General features: G+C 36.1%; 1 protein-coding gene across 1 annotated transcript; it reads left to right on the top strand.

Annotated features, from left to right (window-relative positions):
• Positions 1-8,230: 8,230 nt before the first annotated feature.
• LOC145689835 (uncharacterized) lies at positions 8,231-17,748 on the top strand. Its single transcript, XM_081764054.1, has 2 exons — positions 8,231-8,332; positions 15,545-17,748. The coding sequence occupies exon 2, from the start codon at positions 15,591-15,593 to the stop codon at positions 16,839-16,841; it is 1,251 nt and encodes a 416-aa protein (XP_081620180.1). The 5' UTR covers positions 8,231-8,332; positions 15,545-15,590; the 3' UTR covers positions 16,842-17,748.
• The last annotated feature ends 3,072 nt before the right edge of the window (positions 17,749-20,820 follow it).

The following is a 20,820-nucleotide window of genomic DNA, read 5'->3' as shown; positions in this document are numbered from 1 at the left end:
ACCCTTTCCCTCCTCTATCGCTTTAGCCTTGAATATTCGCAGATTTATTGAAGACTTGTAGTGAAGAAAATTAAGGGAGGTCTATATTCCATTTGATTTTTAATGTAATTTTACAGCAAGTTCTGAAAATACATCCGATATACGTTTTAGTAGATAAATTTTGTTGTAACCGTTTGCTCAAAAAGCTGGGGCTGTCTGCGATAAATAGTCGTCTTGGATTCAGATATATACGGTATTCATTTAGTGTGTGTAATAATATATAATGCATTATGTGTAATTATATTTATTTATTTATTTATTTCTAGTACGGCTAGCGTATCAACTCTCTCTCGCATTGACTCAGTTCTAAATTTCTTTCTTGCCATTGTCAGGAAAAGAATACCTTCTGTACGCTGTTTAAGTAAACCTGAATTGTTGACTGTTCTTGGCATCCGTACACCTTCATCTCGTCGCATGCTATTTGATATGATGTTTCTTCATAGAATTCTAAATGGGAAACTTAGAACTGAAGAACTAATCTCTAAATTTAATATTCGGGTACCTGCAAGAAGAAATAGAAATAGTGAACTACTTCATTGCAACACGCCTCGATTATCAATTATTCAGCGTTCTTTGTTCTATAGAATGGCTTCTGAATTTAACTCCATTGCTTCTGACGTGGATATTTTTAAATCTGAGAATGTTTTCCGACAGCAAATTATTGCTACACTTATGGAACCTTAGTTTTATTTCAACTTGTTATTGCTACACTTATGGACCTTTATATAGCTTTTTGTTTACACTTGTTATTGTTAATTTTATATTCTATGTGATATAGTTTCAGTGTAAAATGCCTTGCTGTACCTGGAACTTTGGCAAATAAATAAATAAAAATAAATAAATATATAGGGTGCGCATACATGTTTCTCAAATCCAAACAACAGAAAAGTATATTTTGCACTTTCCTGAGAAGTCCCTAGTTTCGGAGATAAATATACTTTCAAGGATTTAGTGATAATGGCATCAAATTGACTACACTGCGACCATCAACAAACTCAGTCTATGTGTTCCTTCCACCGAAACAAAGAAAAAACATGTGTATTTGCCTCAGTAAAGAGCAGAATAAATTTTCTGTTGTTCCGATGTAAGCAACACATTGACTGAGTTTGTTGATCGTCACCGTGTAGCAAATTTGGCTTCCTTATCGCTAATTTGCCTAAAAGTTCCTATATCTCCTAAATTAGATACTTCTTAGCAAAATGTAAAATAAACTTTTCTGTTGTTTTGGTGGGAGGAATATGAATACGAAGTTTATCGGTTTCCTTCTGGAACACACTGTATTTGTAACAAAGTGTAGTATATAGTTTTTACTACGTACAGTAGTAGTATGTAAGTATATACTTGTAGTATTAGGTATATAGTGTATACCTGTTAACAGGTTGACTGCCAAGGTGATTTGAGTGTATTGCTCCCAGGAGGCCATAAATTTCTTCTTACATTTGGCTCAATTATGGATAGTCATGTCACATTTTTGTCGCGATATTTCGTTTCTCCCGAAAATGTACCAATGGGAGCCGAGCACGATATGTCATGCTCATGGTCTCACAGTAATTTGTGACAATGAGCATCATATATGATGCTCAAGAACCTGAATATTTTAGTAATTTGTGATATCGAGCATGAGCATCACATATGGTGCTCATGGCCCCACAGAAAAATAAGGTGAACACCACATATGATGCTCATGGCAGTCAACCCTTCGGAAATCACGTTCGGTTATGATTGATTAAACTTATTTCTGCATGTGAGGATCCAGGGAGCGTGTATCTACCATTTTAAAACTCCAAGCCTAGTAAAATCTGTGGAAGCTCCTCACGGCTGTATGGTTAGTGTATGCCCTTCGGCGCGGTAGACCACGGTTCGATATTTGATGAGAGTTCAAATGATTCGAATCTCACGTTAGGCTGTAGAGATCCATGTGTTATATAACCTCGACGCTGAAAGAAATGTTAAAACTCTAAATAATCTATTCAAATAAGGTCCGCGTGAAAGTAGTGCAACTATCTGCTTATAGTACATTTAAAGAATATGTCGACCTATCACAGTGGTATTGGATACAGATTTTAACACAAGTACTACCTTATGTTGTTAATTTGTATTACTTTTAAAATCCATTGTTATATTTTTTTGATCGGGAAAATCGAATAATATTTATTGATTAAATCATAGAAGACTTAAAGGTTAAATACTAACGTTTTTGTAAAGTACTACTAATGTAAATACTAATGTTTTTCTGGAATGTACAGGGTGTCCCACATAAAACCAGTACGCCTCACGGCTGACAACACTGTCTCGAAAGTTGGCTACAATGCATTTTATCGGAAAGTTGAGTGTAGCAGTGTGTCAGTTGTGAGAAGCCCGTATTCTTGCTGTTAAAGTGTTACTTGAAACTAGTGCTTGATGTGTGTCGGTTTTAAGTAGAACACCCTATGTTATTTTAGATGTACTATAGCTTTTTGGATACTATAAATATGAATGTAAGTATTTAAAAAATATAAGCAATTTTTGACATATCTTATTTGAGTTTTTTCGCTTTACAGTTGTATAATAATATTAATTAAAATAATTATTTCCTTTGTGTCGTATTGTATAGATCCCATACAGACAGAAGACAAGGATGTGATAATATTTATTAAAACTTTTGTATACATTGTACCTTCAGCATGATATGAAAGTAAGTTTTTATCATGTGTACCTTTTGCTGTGTTTCCTTGACACGTGTTAACTATTGATAAAGAAGCTTAAGTATTGTAATCCAGAGGGAAGTCCAAGGACGAGTTTATAATCAGCATTGCTAAAGTTCACTGATAAATATATATATACAAACCGTCCCAAAATTCGTGTGCAAAGACGTGTCTGAAGCTGGCCCCGCCCAATTGAGCACATTTTCCGTAAATATATATACATACAAAAAAACTCTGATTTACGATACAAATATTTTAAAAACAGAGTTCTTCAATTGAGTAACAAAAGTGAGTAACAATTTGGGCGAGCCTAACTTCACGATAACCCCGCCATTCAACTAATCAAGTCCAAGTTTATCTTAAAAAGTTGCACTAAAATTGTGCTTTCGAGTACTCAACAAAAATTGTATTATTTCTTATAGAAGCAATGTTGCCAACTCTAGGAATCAACCCGGCACGTAATCCATAACGTTCAAGCTATCTTTAAAAAAAAAGAAAAAAACTGTGCTGAAACTCTGCTTTTAATGACACTATAAAGGAAAAAGAAAGCACTGTGATTTATTAATACCAATAGAAGGAATGTTGCTAAATCTTAGAGATCAAACGCTCCCACTTCACAGAGCACGTTCAAACTAATTTTTATAAAACTGATTATTATTGTGCTTTCAATGCTATTATTAAACAAAACACTCAGCTCTATTAACTTCCACCAGAAACAGTGTTGCCAATTAGCGTGAACACAACTCACTATAATCAAATGAACAAATTACGTTCAAAACCTGCGCTTTCAATTCCACTAATCTTGAGGTACTTCTGCAACATTTTTTGTAGAAGGAGTTTTCCTATCGGCATATAATTGGAAATACTCACCAATTACCTGTATAAAAATTGTTGCGGAAGTACCGTAGGATTGCGAAACTAGGACATTTTGGTAGGGCACATACTAGTTCCTAAGTGAAGTCTTGACCCGACTACGGGAAGTTCCATAGTTTTGGAGCTATGGGTTTTTAAAGTTCACTTTTTCATGTTTTCGGCAGCCTATAAGTTCGAAACGAAGCATCTGTGCACCCAGATTGGTCTATATTTTTTCACTTATCTTGGTGTAAGGAATCACCTCCCAAACGTTGTCGGCGTTGGCTTGATACACCCTATATATCCGGAATTTGAGTGGAAAAAATTCTGTTCTCATGGATTTTTCGAATTACCTGGTTCATCCGGATTTTCTATACACAACTAGGTCTATATTACCAATTCAATTTCATACATTGCGCATGTAGATATATATTTGGCTATTTGAATTCAAAGAAATAATTGTCAAATAAAGATCAGATTTAGTGAAAAATATGAATAAGCAAAGTTAACATGATGCTATAGATACACTTATGCCCAAAATGACTGTCGCGAATCTATAACTGTCTGCTTGTAAGAATATAATTTGATAATGATTTTGCAGGGTACTTTTAATACTGATACTATGTGTATAATCGGAAAATGTACATTTGTGTTAAATTTTATAGGAAAAGAATTATAAATATGAAAATTAGAATGAGTAAAACAAAATGTTGCTAAATGGACAACAAAGTTTTACTTTCGTTTTATTGTTCTTATTTACTGTTCTTTTCACCTAAAATTTGCCACATACATGTCTTTGCCGATTATACACATACTAACATTATAAGAAATACCGCACGAATTCGTTATCAAACTATATTCCTACAACAACATATTTATAGACATGCGACAATAATTTTGGACGTGAGTGTACATAAGCAAAGAAGGTACTCTTGTTTATTTTTCATATACTTCAACATATTTTCATTATACTTTGAAAGCAATTTGAAAGATGAAAGATAAATCTTATCACTGTTGTGTCGAGACTTGAGTTAATGCTTATATAACGAATTATCAAAATGGATAAGTGTCAGAATATGGTAACCTTGCCGTAAACGTTGTACCTGTCAGAGTGCTGTGATCAGAAACTACTTATTGATTTTTTTGTTTGCACTTTACGTAATTTTAAGCACTTCATACTGTTTCGTTAAAGTTAGTGTTACTTATTGGTAAACACTATAATTAATGTTTTTTCATTTTGTATTCTTCAACAAAGAAAACAGTTCAAAATTTCAGAATAAAAATGAAAGATACGAGCCACAGGAATAAAATTTTTCGCTTCGATATTTTGCAATCAATCATTTATGCTGCAGTTATAAGTGAATCGTTTGTTAGTGAAATATAGACAAAATTCCTTCTCGAAGAAAACTAATCCCCGAAAGTAAACTATCCCTTGTAAATATTTTAATAAGAAATAATTTAAGCAACATTATAACCTATTCATGAAATATTTATTTATGTAATATGATTAAAATAGTCTGAGTCATTTTAGAAAAAGTGTTTAAAAAGGAACTCACCTCGAGAGTAAACACTCTTTATTGATTGCTTCAAGAAAAATGACATATCCTGCGGTGTGAGATTATTAATGAAATATTTATTAAAGAAATATGAACTTGACTCAGACGTGTTTGAGAAAATCGTTCAAAAACATCCCTAAAAGTAAACTATATTTTGTTGAGTTTTTCAGGAGAAATGAGTTGTTGCCACAGAATGAGGTTGTTAATGAAATGTGAAATTTATTTATGAAATATGAACTCTATATGAGTTAGGCCACCGGTTCCACAGCGATTGTTACTGGGTTCTTAGTTCTACCGGATGACCTTGGAAATGTGTCCTCTTTCGAAATCAGAGACGTTGTCCATTTTATATTATTACCATCTGCTTAGTTTACTGTACACCGACGTGCTATTCTACCTTACGTAGTACCGTCTTTGCTCCAAATACCACCGTCAACAGTCTTGCCAGGATGTTTGCCATCCTAGGCATCTTTTTTATGTTTCCAATTCCAAATATTTCAATTTAATTGATAAGTATACGATTTCGTGTGTGTAGATGCATTTGTGTGTGTCACTAACAGAAAGAAAGGTAAAAAATCTATTATGGATGGGCAAAATCGGTTTTTATAAAAAAACAGAAACCGGTTTCTAGAAAAACCAACCCCCCCAAAACGACATTTCGGTTTTCTCCAAAACCGGTTCGGTTTTTCACCAAAACCGGTTCGGTTTTTCACCAAAACCGGTTTCAGTTTTCTCCATAAACCGGTTCGGTTTTTCACCAAAACCAGTTTCGGTGAAAATGAAACCGGTTTTAGTTTTCTTCAAAACCGGTTTCGTTTTCAACGTAACTGGTTTCGGTGAAAACTTTTGGAAAACACAAAACTATTTCTGTGGAAACGGATTCGGTTTCCGGAGAACAAAGAAACACTATTCTGGTCAGGCATAGAACAAATATTTGAAAAAATCCGGAACCGGTTTTGAAGAAAACCGAAACCGGATTCGGTGAAAACCGAACCAGTTTCGGATAAAACCGATAACCGGTTTCGGTGAAAACCGAACCGGGTTTGAAGAAAACCAAACCGGTTTTTAAAAAAACCGAAAACCGAAAAACCGGTTTTTGTGGCCACCACTAGAATCTATCAGTATAATGCAATGTCCTAACATTTTGAAATATGTCCATATTGAATGTTAAGTTGATTACAGTTATTTGAAGTGAGCGCATATAGAGGTTTGCCTACATATGAGATCGTAGGTCAGATTTAGTATTTTGAAAATACTTCTCTGTTTACATTGTAGACTTTGCGTCTCTGTTTTATGAACAGAGAAAGAAACGTATTGGGCTTATATAAAAACGTAGGTTTCATGTGTAAATCATGTTGTTTTTGAACTTAACGCTTCACTAATGTAACATTTTGCAGCAAACGTATAACTGAAAAACTATGTTTCATAATTCTTTCCGCATAAGTTTTCCATTTATACGTATGCATTTTCTGTATGAAACAAAGAAATGTAAATAGGTAGGCAGGACCTCACATATAGATGGACGAATACAACTTATAGCTGACTATGTAACCTACGTATACATATGTAATATATGGAAGACTGTTAGATATCAGACATATGTAATAGATGTTAGACTGTTAGATAGGATAGACTGTTATATTCTGCTGAGGCATGATGTAACATCTAAGTGGGAATAAGGCAGCGTATGTAGGATATGAATAACGTATGTTCCGTACAGATTTCCGTAGTAAACTTACGGATTCCGTATATTTGTGCAATATACCGCTATCCCGATAACGGATTCAGTGTAATTTGTCGTAAAATCTGAACATGGTCTTTTGCTCCCAACCTGCACCAAGTAAACTTTGTGGTGGACAGAAAAATGTGCGTGTTTTTTTTCTGGGGATTCTCCCGTTTCCTCCCACTTTCTTCGTTCCACCGTTATCGCTCATATAATTTCATTGTCTTCGTTAATCTCGGTGAATAATTGTGGAACGTTAAACTTTAATAAATATGACCTGTCTCCTTGAGTTCAAGATGAGTCTTCTACTTCCGGTGCCATTTATTTACAACCGAAGAATATCGTCTTTATGGCAAATGCAGTGGAAGCTCCTAAAATTAGATTTTTTTCCTCCTAAATACTTTTTTGTGTATGCTTCGTGGATATGGTGAAAACAAACAACAAAAAAATACATTCGAGTACATATTGGTTACTCTGGGTGAGGGTGATGGGACTGTCTGGGTTACTGGGTTCGTTGAGTTACGGATCTGAATACTTTTGGGTCTTCTCGGTTACGAGGTACAAAGTTCGTCATACATTCCATCACTGGCATTCGATTCTTTATACACAATGTTTCAAAACAACGCCGACAACGTTTGGGAGGTGATTCCTGACACCAAAATAAGACAAAAAGTATAGACCAACCTGGGTGCACAATATCCCTTCGGGATAATAGGCACCGAAAATATGAAAAAAATGAAATTTAAAGGTCCATAGCTCCAAAACTATGGAACCTACCGTAGTCGCGTTAAGACTTCACTTAGGAACTAGTATGTGCCCTATTCAAATATCCATGTTCCAGAATCCTGTGGTACTTCCGCAAAAATTTTTATAGAGGTGTTTGGTGAGTACCTCAGATTATATGCCAACAGCCTCTATAAAACTTGTTGCGGAAATACCGTAAGATTGTGTAAGTTGGATTTTTGGATAGGGCACAAATTAGTTTCTAAGTGAAGTCTTGACCCGACTACGGTAGGTCCCATAGTTTTGGAGTTATGGACCTTTAAGTTTCATATTTTCATGTTTTCGGCAGCCTATAACTCCGAAAGGAACCATTTGTGCCCCCAGGTCGGTCTATACTTTTTGTCTTATCTTGGTGTTAGGAATCACCTTCAAACGTTGTCGGTTTGTTTTGAAACATTCTGTATAGAATACTAAAATTGATATCTTTTAAATCAAATTAAAAAAAAAAACTATTTCAAGAAGACTACTGCCATTTCTTTACACTTTATGAAGAGAATTCATACTTTCAGGATTTAGCAACACTGCTCGTGAAGGTCATTCCCTCTCTATTACATAAACATTTTCGTATCAGTTCTTGCTATGAAGTTGGGAGATACCTTGCAAGCTGGCAGTGCTCCAAGGCTTAAGTTGTGTGTGCTTTCCACTGTTTACTACTTCAGCATTAAAAGCAGAATTCTCTTCACGTCAAAAATAAAGTAAGTACTACAAATTAAGCTTTTATTGTGTATCCGACACCAATAAATTGGTTGACTTATCTGAATATTTTGATTTACATTTGTGAATCAGGAACGTGAGGTTTATAAATCGATTATCACATGTTTCTACGTTTCACTGAGAGAACGATATTTTACGTTCTTCTCTCTGCACGTTTCATCAGAGTTGCCAGCAAACAGTTACCGTTTATTACTAGGTCAAAGATTCGAAAATCACTATATACGATATATGAAAGTGACTATGTTTATGACTTAATAACACTTGAACCACCGGACCAATCTCGACCAAATTTACAATACAGATTAGGTTTGCGTTTGGAATAGCTTTTATCATTTCAATTTAACGGTGGAACTTAGGAAATAGGAGAACAAGATATAAAAATGATAGAAAATTACTAATATTAGTGTCGAATCCATAGTGTCGAATCGCTGAGATGAACAGTGACACTTCCGATGGCGTTTAAATCGAAAACCAGGTCCCATTAGTACTCCGAAGAGGGAATGATGACATGTAAATGTAATTAAAAATAGCCGATATTAGTGTCCGATTCATAGTTTTGGGGTCCCTAAGTTAATTGGTGACAATTTTGGCACCCTTTATGTCCAAAATAAAGCGTAGTCTCCACGAGCGAAGAACGGGCCTTAACAGCACAAGATGTGCTAGGCATGTGCCATTTAGGTGTCCTAGCTACTTTGTAGGTACCCGACACTTGGCACATATGATATTCATGTGCTAAGTATGTAATTCAGCTACTTACAGTTTTAGGTACTTGCTACACCTAATTGATATTTGCAACCATGTACCACAAATATAGCATTTATATACCTGGCTCAGTTTCGCACTCTAACAGTCATTTGTTTTTATGTCGTCACTTGGGACATATATCTGTCATGTTCTAGGTACGTCCTTTAGGTACATACTGTTTCCGATACCCTAACAGTGCAAGATGTGCTAGACATGCGCCATTTAGGTGTTCTAAATTCATCTCCCACATTTAATGCATTTGTTGCTTCTTTTTCTAACATGTAAGCGATTATATACTAGAAGCAACAAACGCATCAACTTTATTAGATGGCAACTGTCGTCGATCATTTGAAAGTGAATATGGAAGAACCATGAAATAAAGTAAATAGACACTCATTATTTTGTTATAAAATTACATGGCGAGCAGATTTTATCTGATCCCAAACGGTTATCGTTGAATATACGCGGTTAAAGAAGCACTCTGATTAGTCAAATTCAAAAGACCTCAACAATTTATCTCTCTACAAGCGACGTTCTCTTCATCGCCTTCGTGTCCAAGTCGGAAGAGCATGCGGCTAGTAATCCAAAGGTTGGTGGTTCGCGCTGACGCTCGGGTACATTTTTTTTTACTTCTTTAAAGTATTTTTTTAGACACCTTAATGTAAACACATTACGCACATAGGCGATTTAACATATTTTGGGGGAGTAATTTTGTGGATCATTGACGCTTACGGCATGTCAGGCATGTGCCTAGGGGCGGACATAGACTGTGACTATCACTTGCCATCCATGTGATTTTTCTCAGAGATACACTGGACATGAGTGTACATACGACACATACTGGACACATTCCCATGCACACTCATGTCCAAAATTATTGTCGCATGCCTATAAATATGTTGTTGTAGGAACATAATTTGATAACGAATTCGAACGGTATTTCATACAATGTTGGTATGTGTATAATCGACAAAGACACATATGTGGCATTTTTCATGTTAAAAGAGCAGTAAATAAGAACAATAAAACGAAAAATAAAACTTTCTTGTCCACTTAGCAACATTTTGTTTTACTCATTCTAATTTTCGTATTTATAATTTTTTTCCTATGAAATTTACTACAAATATACATTTCCCAAATACACACATAGTATCAGTATTAAAAGTACCTTGCAAAATCATTATCAAATTATATTCTTACAAGAAGACAGTTATAGATATGCAACAATCATTTTGGACATGAGTGTACATAAGGCACATACTGGACACATTCCCATGTACCTGAGGGAACATGATAGGCATATGCCTGCTATGTAATTGTGCTGTTAGGAGAAGAACGGGCATTCTCCTAATATATATATACACGCGGTAGCTCAGTCATAGAGCATTCAAACCTGGTGCGTGGGGTCCATGGTTGGATTCCAGCACGCGCCAAATGTACTTTGTGGTGGACAAACATTACGCGCGTGGGTTTCTTCGGGGTTCTCTTTCCTCCCACTTTCTTCATTCTACAATTTCTTTCATTTCTTATAATCACTATCTCGTTCAGCCTAGCAGGCATAACCATGGATCATAAAACTGAATGATTTTCATTTATTTTTCTGAAACCGAAAGTGATAGAAAATTACTACGCTTTCAGTTTGAATATTGATCTCTATAGAGCAGAAACAGTTAAAGATAACGGAAAGTGGTTTTCTTTGATCGATTCATCGTTCCAACAATAGGTTCTATCTCATCCGTTAACCATTTAGTCAAACAGGAACTGGTGTAAATTTACTATTTCTCATTGAATGTTGGTCGCCATAGGTTACAAAACGGAAGGAAATAGCGAGATATGATCTTTTGGAATTGATTCAGAAAATATACAAACTTTACCCGCCTATCCTATTCCTAACTATATACACGGTGGAAATGAACAAGACCGAAAAACTTTTGAAGGTAATTCTACAGCTAAAAACAAGGTGAAAAAAGTTCAAATAAACATAGATCCAACGTGGCAGCGTCTCCAAGCAGCTGCCGTGCCACGTCTCTCCAGCCTCCTTCTTCGAATTGCAATTTCGTCTGAACAAATAGAGATATTTAAAAGAATGTGAAGAAAGTCATACCCCACCAACATGATGGCGCAAACAGTAAAGAAGCAGAACGAACTGTACAAGGGAACTCCTGAAAAGGAAAAGGGATTCACCAAATAAGATGCAATAGGAAACGTGAAAATGAATAACAATACGTACAAACCTAAGATGACTTGGATATGTTTAGCGTGTGTACTGAATGATTGATTGGAACGTTCAAATAGGGATTCTCCACTGAAGCGTTTTGTAGCAACTGTTGTGGTATATTCTGACGTATACATGTATCACCGACGCTGGTTCCTGGTTAGTTCTAGAAAGGAGGCATTTTTGCTGGTCAATTCCAAGTTTTGTGTAAATTTGTTAGTTCTCATTATTTTTTTAAGTACCTTCATTTTTTATACAACGTCTTTGGAGTCGTTTCGAGCCCATAACATTAACATCATTATTACATCATTGCTAAAGATGGTATTCTTGTGTTAGGCAACCAGTGGAAGAGCTGTGTATAGCTGGTTGACGGATATTGCAGGCACTTCGCTTTAACCTGAATAGCAAAAGCAATAATATACTGGTAATTTCAAAGGCTTGTAGGGCTACAATAAGGTACATTTGGATATGAATTTATAAGAAGAAAAAATCCATTTGACTTCATCTATCACCTCTCCAAATTTGCCACAAAACTCAGGCCAGTATCTAGATATTAAAATGCTATGTTCATATGTTTGTTTATAGCAATTCACTCTCTTTGTGAGTCCTCCAACCCTTCACTTGTTTGTGAAGGGACTTGTACAGACATAGTCAGAAAGTGGGAGAGAAATTCATGGTCACATTATAAGATGCGCTATATAAATAGTCCAGGCTCTGGCTCAGCTAATATAATTCTTAAAAGACTTACGGAACATTATTAAAGCAAAATTTTTCAAATTTTTTACTTGGCATCATTTTTTGAAACCGTAAAAGCTCTATGTTCGTTTTGTTGGCCTAGTGCTATATATGCTTTTAGTGCTTGCGATCGTAGGTTCGATTGTAAACAAGGATGCATTGAATGATTCAGTTTAATCATCTCCTTTGTCATTATATCGTATGTAGTACTCTTTTACTAGCCTGTACAGTAACTTGCTGAGTGGCTCAGTGGTAGAGCGTTCATCCCTGATGCGTGGGGTCCCTGGTTCGATCTCAGCTCGCGCAAAATGAGATTTGTGGTGGGAGCTTTCTCGTTTCCTTTCGCTTTCTCAATTCCACCATTTCATTTATTTTTCATTATCACATCTCCTTTAGCCTAACCCGACATAAACGCGGGACGTAAAACTTAAAGATTTCATTTCATTTTCCCTAATTTACTGGTTATTCACATCCCCGATTCAGAAGTACTTACTGGCTTAGATATTGAGTTATCCAAAGTGTTCATAGAAGCCCTCTTTGTACTTCATGAACACTAGAAACAAATTTGCTTGTAGTTGAGTTTGAAATTTTATTTTTAGTAACTACAATAATCAATAGTGTATTTTTATGCGTTTGGCTACTCGAACTATTAGAAAATGGCGTCCCCACAATATAAATGTTTGCCGTTAAGTTTCTTTAATTTCCAGAACTAGAGCATAAATAGGAAATGGTGCAAGAAAATTTAACACCCCTCAGAAATTCCCATGTTTTCCTATGTGTAAATATGGTTCTGACAACACTTAACTCTAATGCGATTCTCTTTGAAGTAACAATTGCTGCTTCCATTTCCAGGAAACCAGATGAGTACTCAGAGAGCTCACGAAAAACTTGGAGCTTTACTAAAAGCATTGGTGAGGAGGGAAAAAGTCGGTATCTAATCAATGGTTTTCCAGGTACACCATTTCTTTATCTATAGATACGTTCACACTCTACCTTTCCCACTTTGTTAGTCGGTAGCACGCGCACCTTTAGTTCATGTGGTCCGGGATTCCCAATAGAAGAGCATAGAATACATTATGGTGGTTCTGATTCTAACTTAAACTGTAGATCCACTTTATACTTTTTCTTTCAGCTTCTCATGTAAATATTGTCTGCGGGAATGCGTTGAAATACGTAGTAATCGCTAAAATAGCGTCGTCACCATTTCCTGCCTCTTAGTTGGAGATAGTATCTCCTTATTCCCTTATGCAAGTGACATATTCGTTGTTGTTTGTTCTGCACTATGCTATGGATATGTGCTCTAGTATTCAATTCAGAAATTGATTGAACTTTTCCATCTTCCTTTTAAATTTTAATCTGTTGGAAATACTACTAACTAACTAACTCTATTTCCTATGGAAGCCGGAGGTTCAATACTGCGTTCACAAGAGCTCTCCACTGACTTCTACCCTTAGCCACCTGGATCCAGTTTCTATTTTGTATTCCTATTTCTGCGAGATCCATCTTAATGTTGGTCTCCCACCTGCCGCTAGGTCTTCCTAATGGTCATTTTCCGATTAGTCTTTCAGTTAAGACTTTGAAAACCTATCTACTTTCTTCCATCCTGGCTACATGACCTGCTCACCTGAGCCTCCTAGACTTAATGACCCTAACAATGTTCGGTAAACCTATAAATTATGTAGTTCCTCGTTATGAAGTTTCCGCCATTCCTCTTTCTCGTTCCTCTTGGGACCGAATATTCGTCCCAGGATCTTGTTCTCAAATACTTTCAGTCTACGTTCTTCCCTCAGAAAAAGTGACCATGTTTCGAAACCATACAGAACAACAAACATGATTATCGTTTTAAATATTTTAAGCTTCAAATTCCTTGACAGAGTTCGCGATAGCAAGAGATTTTGAACTGAATAATAACACGAATGCCCTGCTTTTAGTCGACATTTAATTTCTTCGTGAATATGATTTTCGTCTGTTAATATTGATTCTAGATGTTTCAAACTATCCACTTTATCAAAAGTATTATTTGATATTTTAACGCTTCCATAATTTACCATATTACAACCCCGACGAACTTCCACGTATTTAATTTTCTCTTTATTTATTTCTAAACGCCTGTCCCTGCAAATGTTGGAAATACTAGTATCCAGAAACTTACCAGTATTCCAATCAGTGTTATGGTTACAATCTGCAACGGGTCATCAACATTCTTGCTTTGTTTCAGATTGATTAATGTGCGTGTTTTTTTAACTTCCGAACTATCAATGTATAAGATAAGAAGTGTTATAGAACGGCTATGGCGGTTCGTTTATCGACAGGCATCAGAGCAAAACCTGTGGGAGATGTCGAGAATTATTTTCTCTTATTTGGAATCAGGTCCCAGAAATAGGCTCCATTGCCTTCCTAAAACATTCTGTTCAAACCGGAAATGATAGAAATAACAATTTCCGATTGTAATGTTCATATCTTAGAGGAAAAACTGTAATGGACAGCGAGAATGCTTTTTTTTCAATCGATTATTTCTCTGAAAAATATATATTATCTTCATCCTTAACTCTCTACTGAAACTGGAAATGGTAGAAACCTACTACAACTTTCGGTTTTAATAGTGATCTACATAGAGCAAGAACGGTAATAGATAGCAATAATCTGTTTCTTTTCAGTGGATAAAATGTTCAAGAATAGATTTCTGTTTTACCAATATATATGTACTAAAACCGAAAGTACTAGAAATCAATTAACAACCACTTCTGGTTTCAGTATTAATTTTTATGGAGCAAAAAATGACAAGGGATAATAAAAAATACCGTCAGTGTCTAAACCTATCTCTATTCCTACATTACAAGTGGAAGCTACATATTTACTATAGTTTATTCAAGGAGCGTTCAGTACCTCATGTAAATAAATACACGTGGTGATTGTTTCATGTTATTGGTTAAAGATCATTGGAACTTCCATGCAGCATAAGAAAACAGTCCATTGTCAAATAAGCTGTTTTTCAATTTTTTTGTTGCTTGTAAGGCTCATTACCAGGAATGCAATTTCTTTATAGTTAAATACCAGAAACAACACTATATCTAAGAAGTAAATTGAATTCATGCAATAAAAGATGCGTAAAAAGTGTTTTTTTTTATCCACCTTACGCGCGAATCACAGTTTACAGTATGGCCGCGTGCGGGAAATATATAAAACATCGATAGGTACAAGCACGTGTTTCTTGAAAGTAGCGCTGACCGGTAGCCAATCACCCGATGGCTGGCGGAGTAACATCATTCTGCAATGTTTACATCAGGATCAGAAGGTTCGTTGAACGAACTTTATTTCCAGTTTCAGTATTAAATTTACTTACTTTTGAAACCTGTCATAGTTTTACAGCGTGAAATGAATCTCACTTCTTTAAAATTGATTCCAGCATGGGAACCAGCAGGATATGACGCCACACTATTTATTTAGTTAGTTGATGATTTAATAAATGACGCTACAATTGTATTTTTTTCTCTTTTAGTAGTGGAAGTCTAAGTTGGAACAGTTCTGAGAAACACTTAAGAAGAATGAGTAATGCTGTTTCAGAAGACGATATTATCACCACAGAAGACTGGGAAACGGTTGTGCGGAAGATAGTGGATAGTGAAAGTGGACTTCAAGTGAGTGATGTGAAATTTAGTAACGCAACTTCAGAAGTATCAGGCGCTTTGTCAACCCAGAAAAGAGCAACTGTCACAGTGAAACATGAAGGAAAAGATAAAACGTTTTATTTTTTCGTGAAAAGTTTGCCTCTACAAGAGAGCCAGAAGACATTTGTAAAACAGATGAATGTTTTTGGGGCTGAAATTGGTTTCTATACCGAAATAATACCCCAAATAACAGCACTTGGAATCAAATTAGCATATCCGGAATGTTACTTATCACGGACTGGTAGTTTGAATGAGTTTCTTATCCTGCAGGACTTATCACAAGACGGCTATATATTAGCTGATAGGAAAAAAGGGTTGGATTTTGATCATTGTTCTCTTGTATTAGAACAACTAGCGAAACTTCACGCTGGTTCGTATGCGCTAGAACAATCTAAGCATCAGCCTTTAAATATAGTGTTTCCTTTCCTGAAGCACATATGGTTCAATCCCGACATTCCAAGTGTTATTGAAGTCACCAATAAAACTCTAGAGACAATCCTAGCTTTAGCCAAACGTTATCTACCCCATCTTAAAGATTCAATTCCCAAATTCGAATCTCGATTGTCTTCTATACAGTCCGAATGCAGGAAACTTAGCGAACCATGGAATGTTCTAAACATAGCATGTCATGGAGACATATGGATTAACAATTTAATGTTTATGTACGAAAACTCGCGGCCGATATCAGTAAAACTTCTTGATTTACAAATAGCTAAATACGGTCCTCCAACATTAGATCTTGTTTTGTTCTTGTATGTAACTACAGTGAGGTCGTTTCGGAAAGCAAATGAGAAACAACTACTCCGAAGGTACTATGATTTCTTTACAGAAACTGTAAAGAAAGTACATTTTTCAATGCCAGAAAATTTTACGTTTGAGAACCTGTGGAATCACTACCAATCGATTGCCCTTCTAGGAGCCACCTTCAAAGTTGTTTATGTACGATTTAATTTATTGGATTCCGAAGATATAGCGAAGATGGTTGATCCAAATAAGCCAGACGAATTTGAATCCTTTATGAAAGAGGGGCAAACTGCCAGCGCGTGTAAGTTCTTTGAACGAGATGAAAATTTTAGATCACGAATGTCCGAAGCTATAGAAGAATTATTTGAAACTTTAAAATTATGAACCTTATGAAGCTGACTATTTTCTCTTTCCACTTTCGTTTTAAGGTACTGTCAATCATGAGCTAGTTTCTCATAATAAGTGGCATTTCTCAACAGTAATATTACGTTTTGTGAGGTTAGATATTGTTTGGCTTTGTACAGTTATGCTAATGAGGATTTACATTACTTTTTATTTATGTTAATGTTATATTTGATTTGAATTTACAGCGTCGCATTCACCAGCAAGGCTATATCAGACGTGGACCTACAGCTTAACGTGGGATCCGAAACACATGAGCTCTTATTGGGAATCAAACCCAAGTCTCCCATCCTAAAGCCGCGCACGCTAACCATTTAGAAACGAGGGAGCTCTTAGGTTAATTTAAAAGAACATTAGCAAAGTTATTAAACTTTGAAAATTACTCAACGAAAATAATGACGGTACTTGTCTCCGTGATATCTTCAAATATTGAAAAGTGTTTCAATAAATATTTAATGGTACAACTTAATTTTGTTTATTTTCTGGACGTAGGATTTAAATCTTGAATAAATATTTTAATGAAAATCTCCATTGCAGATGAAAACAGACAGAAACCTGAGCTGTCAGTAGTTAAAGGTAATAAATGAAATAGCGAACTTGTAGGAAAAACAAGTAAATATGGTGGAGATGCTATATTTGAATTTTTACAGAAAATGAAATGAATGTAAAAGAGATCCAATATTAAATAGAGTATATTCGGATTCTAAGGCTACCCCAGAATAAATCGGGCGTTCTATTAATAAGACTTGTCAGTGGATATCGATATTTTAATTATATTGTAAATGTTGTTGTAATTCATATTATTTCAATGTGAGAGTGATTAAGTCTCAGAGAGGTTTGTACAAAAGGTCTGGTTCTTTGAGAGCTTTAATAAAGAGGATATAATTGATTGGAGTGTACTTATATTGATTTATAGAGTTAGGCTAAAAATGAGCTTTACAGACTGAGGTCATCAATACATAATAAAAAGTGTTGCGTAAACTCTCGAGGTATTTAAGGTTGTAGGTTTGCAGTTACAAACATCTAATACTGCAGAGGCTGTTCGGTTATATCTGACCGATTTAGAAACGTTGGTGGTGTCTGTTGTACTTGGGTGAAAATCATGAAACTCGCGTTGTTATAAATGTGTCTTTTCAGCCTACAAGTGCAAGCGTATCGCATTTGTTCTACTGAAATGACGCCAAGAGTTAGTGATTATTGAGAAGAATACATCCTAGATCCTTTCCACGCACAGTGTTTCTACAACCGAATAGTGAAACTGTCAGTAAAATGGTTTAGCTATTGGTGAAGCACAGATTAAGATATCGTGGCCAGGTAAACACAAGTGGGGCTCATGAAGAAACATACGACAACAAAAGAGAAGTGTTCGAGGTTATCAATGAAAATGTTGCCTGTCGATTGTAGAATTCGTCAATTAAAAATCCAGTAGTATCCAGTACCCCCACATTACATGACCCAGAGATTAAATCTGCAGCAGTCCACTGTTACACACATTGTTTTTCGCCGTCTTGATCTGAGATGTGTGCATAAGAGCCGATTTTATAGTTCCTTTCAACCTTACATTGCTGAACGTAAGACAAATCGTAGGAAACACACCTGGTGGGTCAAAATCGAAGGTGGTTGGGACAAAGGATTCAAACACAATGGTAACATCCGGGAATTACGTACCGTGATACCTATGACTTCGGATGTACCGAGTTTTTGACAGTGCCGAGAAAATTTCCCGTTGGGAGTCATTATTGTCGCTGAATACAGCTACAATGATGCGAAACTAGATGAGGATAAGGTAGACAGAATCATGAAAGTGAAGGCTTCCTAATTCCAGGAATGCGTCATCATCGCAAGCTATCACTCATTTCTACAGGGGCAACAAAAGCCACGTATATATTCAAATGGACAAAAACTCATGCTATACGGCCAGATATTCTTCCGTGCTTATTACATAGAGCAGGAAATTTTAGTTCGTCTTATTTTCTTCCATGACATTCCATTGCAAATCTCTGATTGGAATGTTAACATGACCTCTCCAGCATACCCTCACTGGCCTATGTGAACCTGAGGGAGGAAGGGATTAAAACTTCTTTTGCTGTGCTGCAATGCTGTTTGTTGCAGTAGAAATTTCGATGTCAGGCAATAGTTCACAATACGGATGGTCCGATAGAAGACAATGGGTGGTGACGACATGGCTATTCATAGGGTAAGTACAATTCGTATACATGTGTGATGAGAAAGTTTACCGTTACCCTTTTATGTTACGTATATTTGAATAATCTTAATGTTTTGTAGTTCAATTGTTTTATGCGATTTAAATACTGAGAAGTACAACGATGTTCAGTGGCGTAGAAAACTAGCTATAACAGCCCTGGTAGCTCTTGAGCTGACCACACATTGCCCAACTCAGATGTCCTCACTTTACTATTATCACCTAACCAATGACGTATGATTTCCTTCCTATTGAAAGAAGTATATATATATATATATATATATATATATATATATATATATATATATATATATATATATATATATATATATATACCGGGTGATTCAATAAGAACGTACCAGGCCTATATCGCAGCTAATACTGCACGTAGAGACTTCAAACAAAAAATCGCAGTGCCAAATCGTACGTGTAGAATGCAATAAAAATAGTAGCGACACCATTGGCGTCTCGTGAACACCTTCAACGGGGGGCAACTTCAAAATTTGCAATGGAAAGTGGTATAACTGTTGGAATCGTTCGAAAGGACATTAGATGTCATGTAACTTTCTGAGGACAAACTTTGTCATATCCTTTCCCACTTAGCCACTAGAGGCGTTGTTGCAGACTTGTACCTGATTACCCGTAGCAGGCCTTTATCCCAGCAAATAATGCACACAGAGCCGTCAAACAGACAATTGAACTACCAAATCGTATGTGTAGAATGCAATAAAAATAGTAGCGATACCAGTGGCGTATCGTGAAAATCTCCAACGGGGGTCATCTGCAAAATTTGACATGGAAACAGAGGTTGGTTGTGCCTCCATTCAAACAAGCGCACAATGGGAGAAATGCCGAGAGGAAATACCTTGGCATATTTCTTCCTCGTTGGTAGCAACACGGTCGCATTACTAGGTGAAAGTCTGATGGTGCGAGGGTGTTTTCTCTCGGCGTTTCTCCCATTGTGCGCTTGTTTCAATGGAGGCACAACCAACCTCTGTTTCCATGTCAAATTTTGCAGACGACCCCCGTTGGAGATTTTCACGATACACCACTGGTGTCGCTACTATTTTTATTGCATTCTACACATACGATTTGTTGGTGGTTCAATTGTTTGTTTGACGGCTCTATGTGCATTATTAGCTGAGATAAAGGCCTGCTACGGGTAATCAGATACAAGTCTGAAACAACACCTCTAGCGGCTAAATGGGAAAGGATATGACAAAGTTTGTCCTCAGAAAGTTACATGACATTTAATGTCCTTTCGAACGATTCCAACAGTTATACCACTTTCCATTGCAAATTTTGAAGTGGTCGATGTCGATATTGTCGATGTCGATATTGCTATCAGAACTTTTAATTGAAACAAATTTATTTCCGAGTGGTGTAAGAAATGTTTATATCATTCGGGTGGTTTATTGGATTCAAATTTGATGTTCTTTTCAGCACCGAAGCTATATAAGAGTGGACTTATAGCTAAAGGTGGAATCCGAAACATCTTAATGCGTTCAAATCTAGGGACCACCAGGAATCTATTTCTAGAACCCGGACATCAAAGTTGCTCGAGCTAGCCAAACAACGGGAGGACTGTAACGAGGCAAAGAGAGACTGTTTACTTGGACTGTTTGAAAGGAGGAAGAAACTCAAATCTTTAGGATCATGAAATATTAGTATGTTAAAGAATATAATTGCATAATCATCAAATAAATGTAGAGAGATGATGGTAGAGATTCTGAATGCAATGGACTCCTTTCCGTGTGA

Source organism: Thermobia domestica, chromosome 7, assembly GCF_964235325.1.
Source record: "Thermobia domestica chromosome 7, izTheDome1.hap1.1, whole genome shotgun sequence".
NCBI lineage: Eukaryota > Metazoa > Arthropoda > Insecta > Zygentoma > Lepismatidae > Thermobia > Thermobia domestica.
The sequence above is the reverse complement of the archived record's forward strand: the minus strand, read 5'-3'. Positions and strand labels throughout refer to the sequence as shown.

What these genes read in the sequence shown, in the direction of transcription:
- LOC145689835 (XM_081764054.1), top strand. Translation starts at nt 15,591, where the DNA reads ATGAGTAATGCTGTTTCAGAAGACGATATTATCACCACAGAAGACTGG.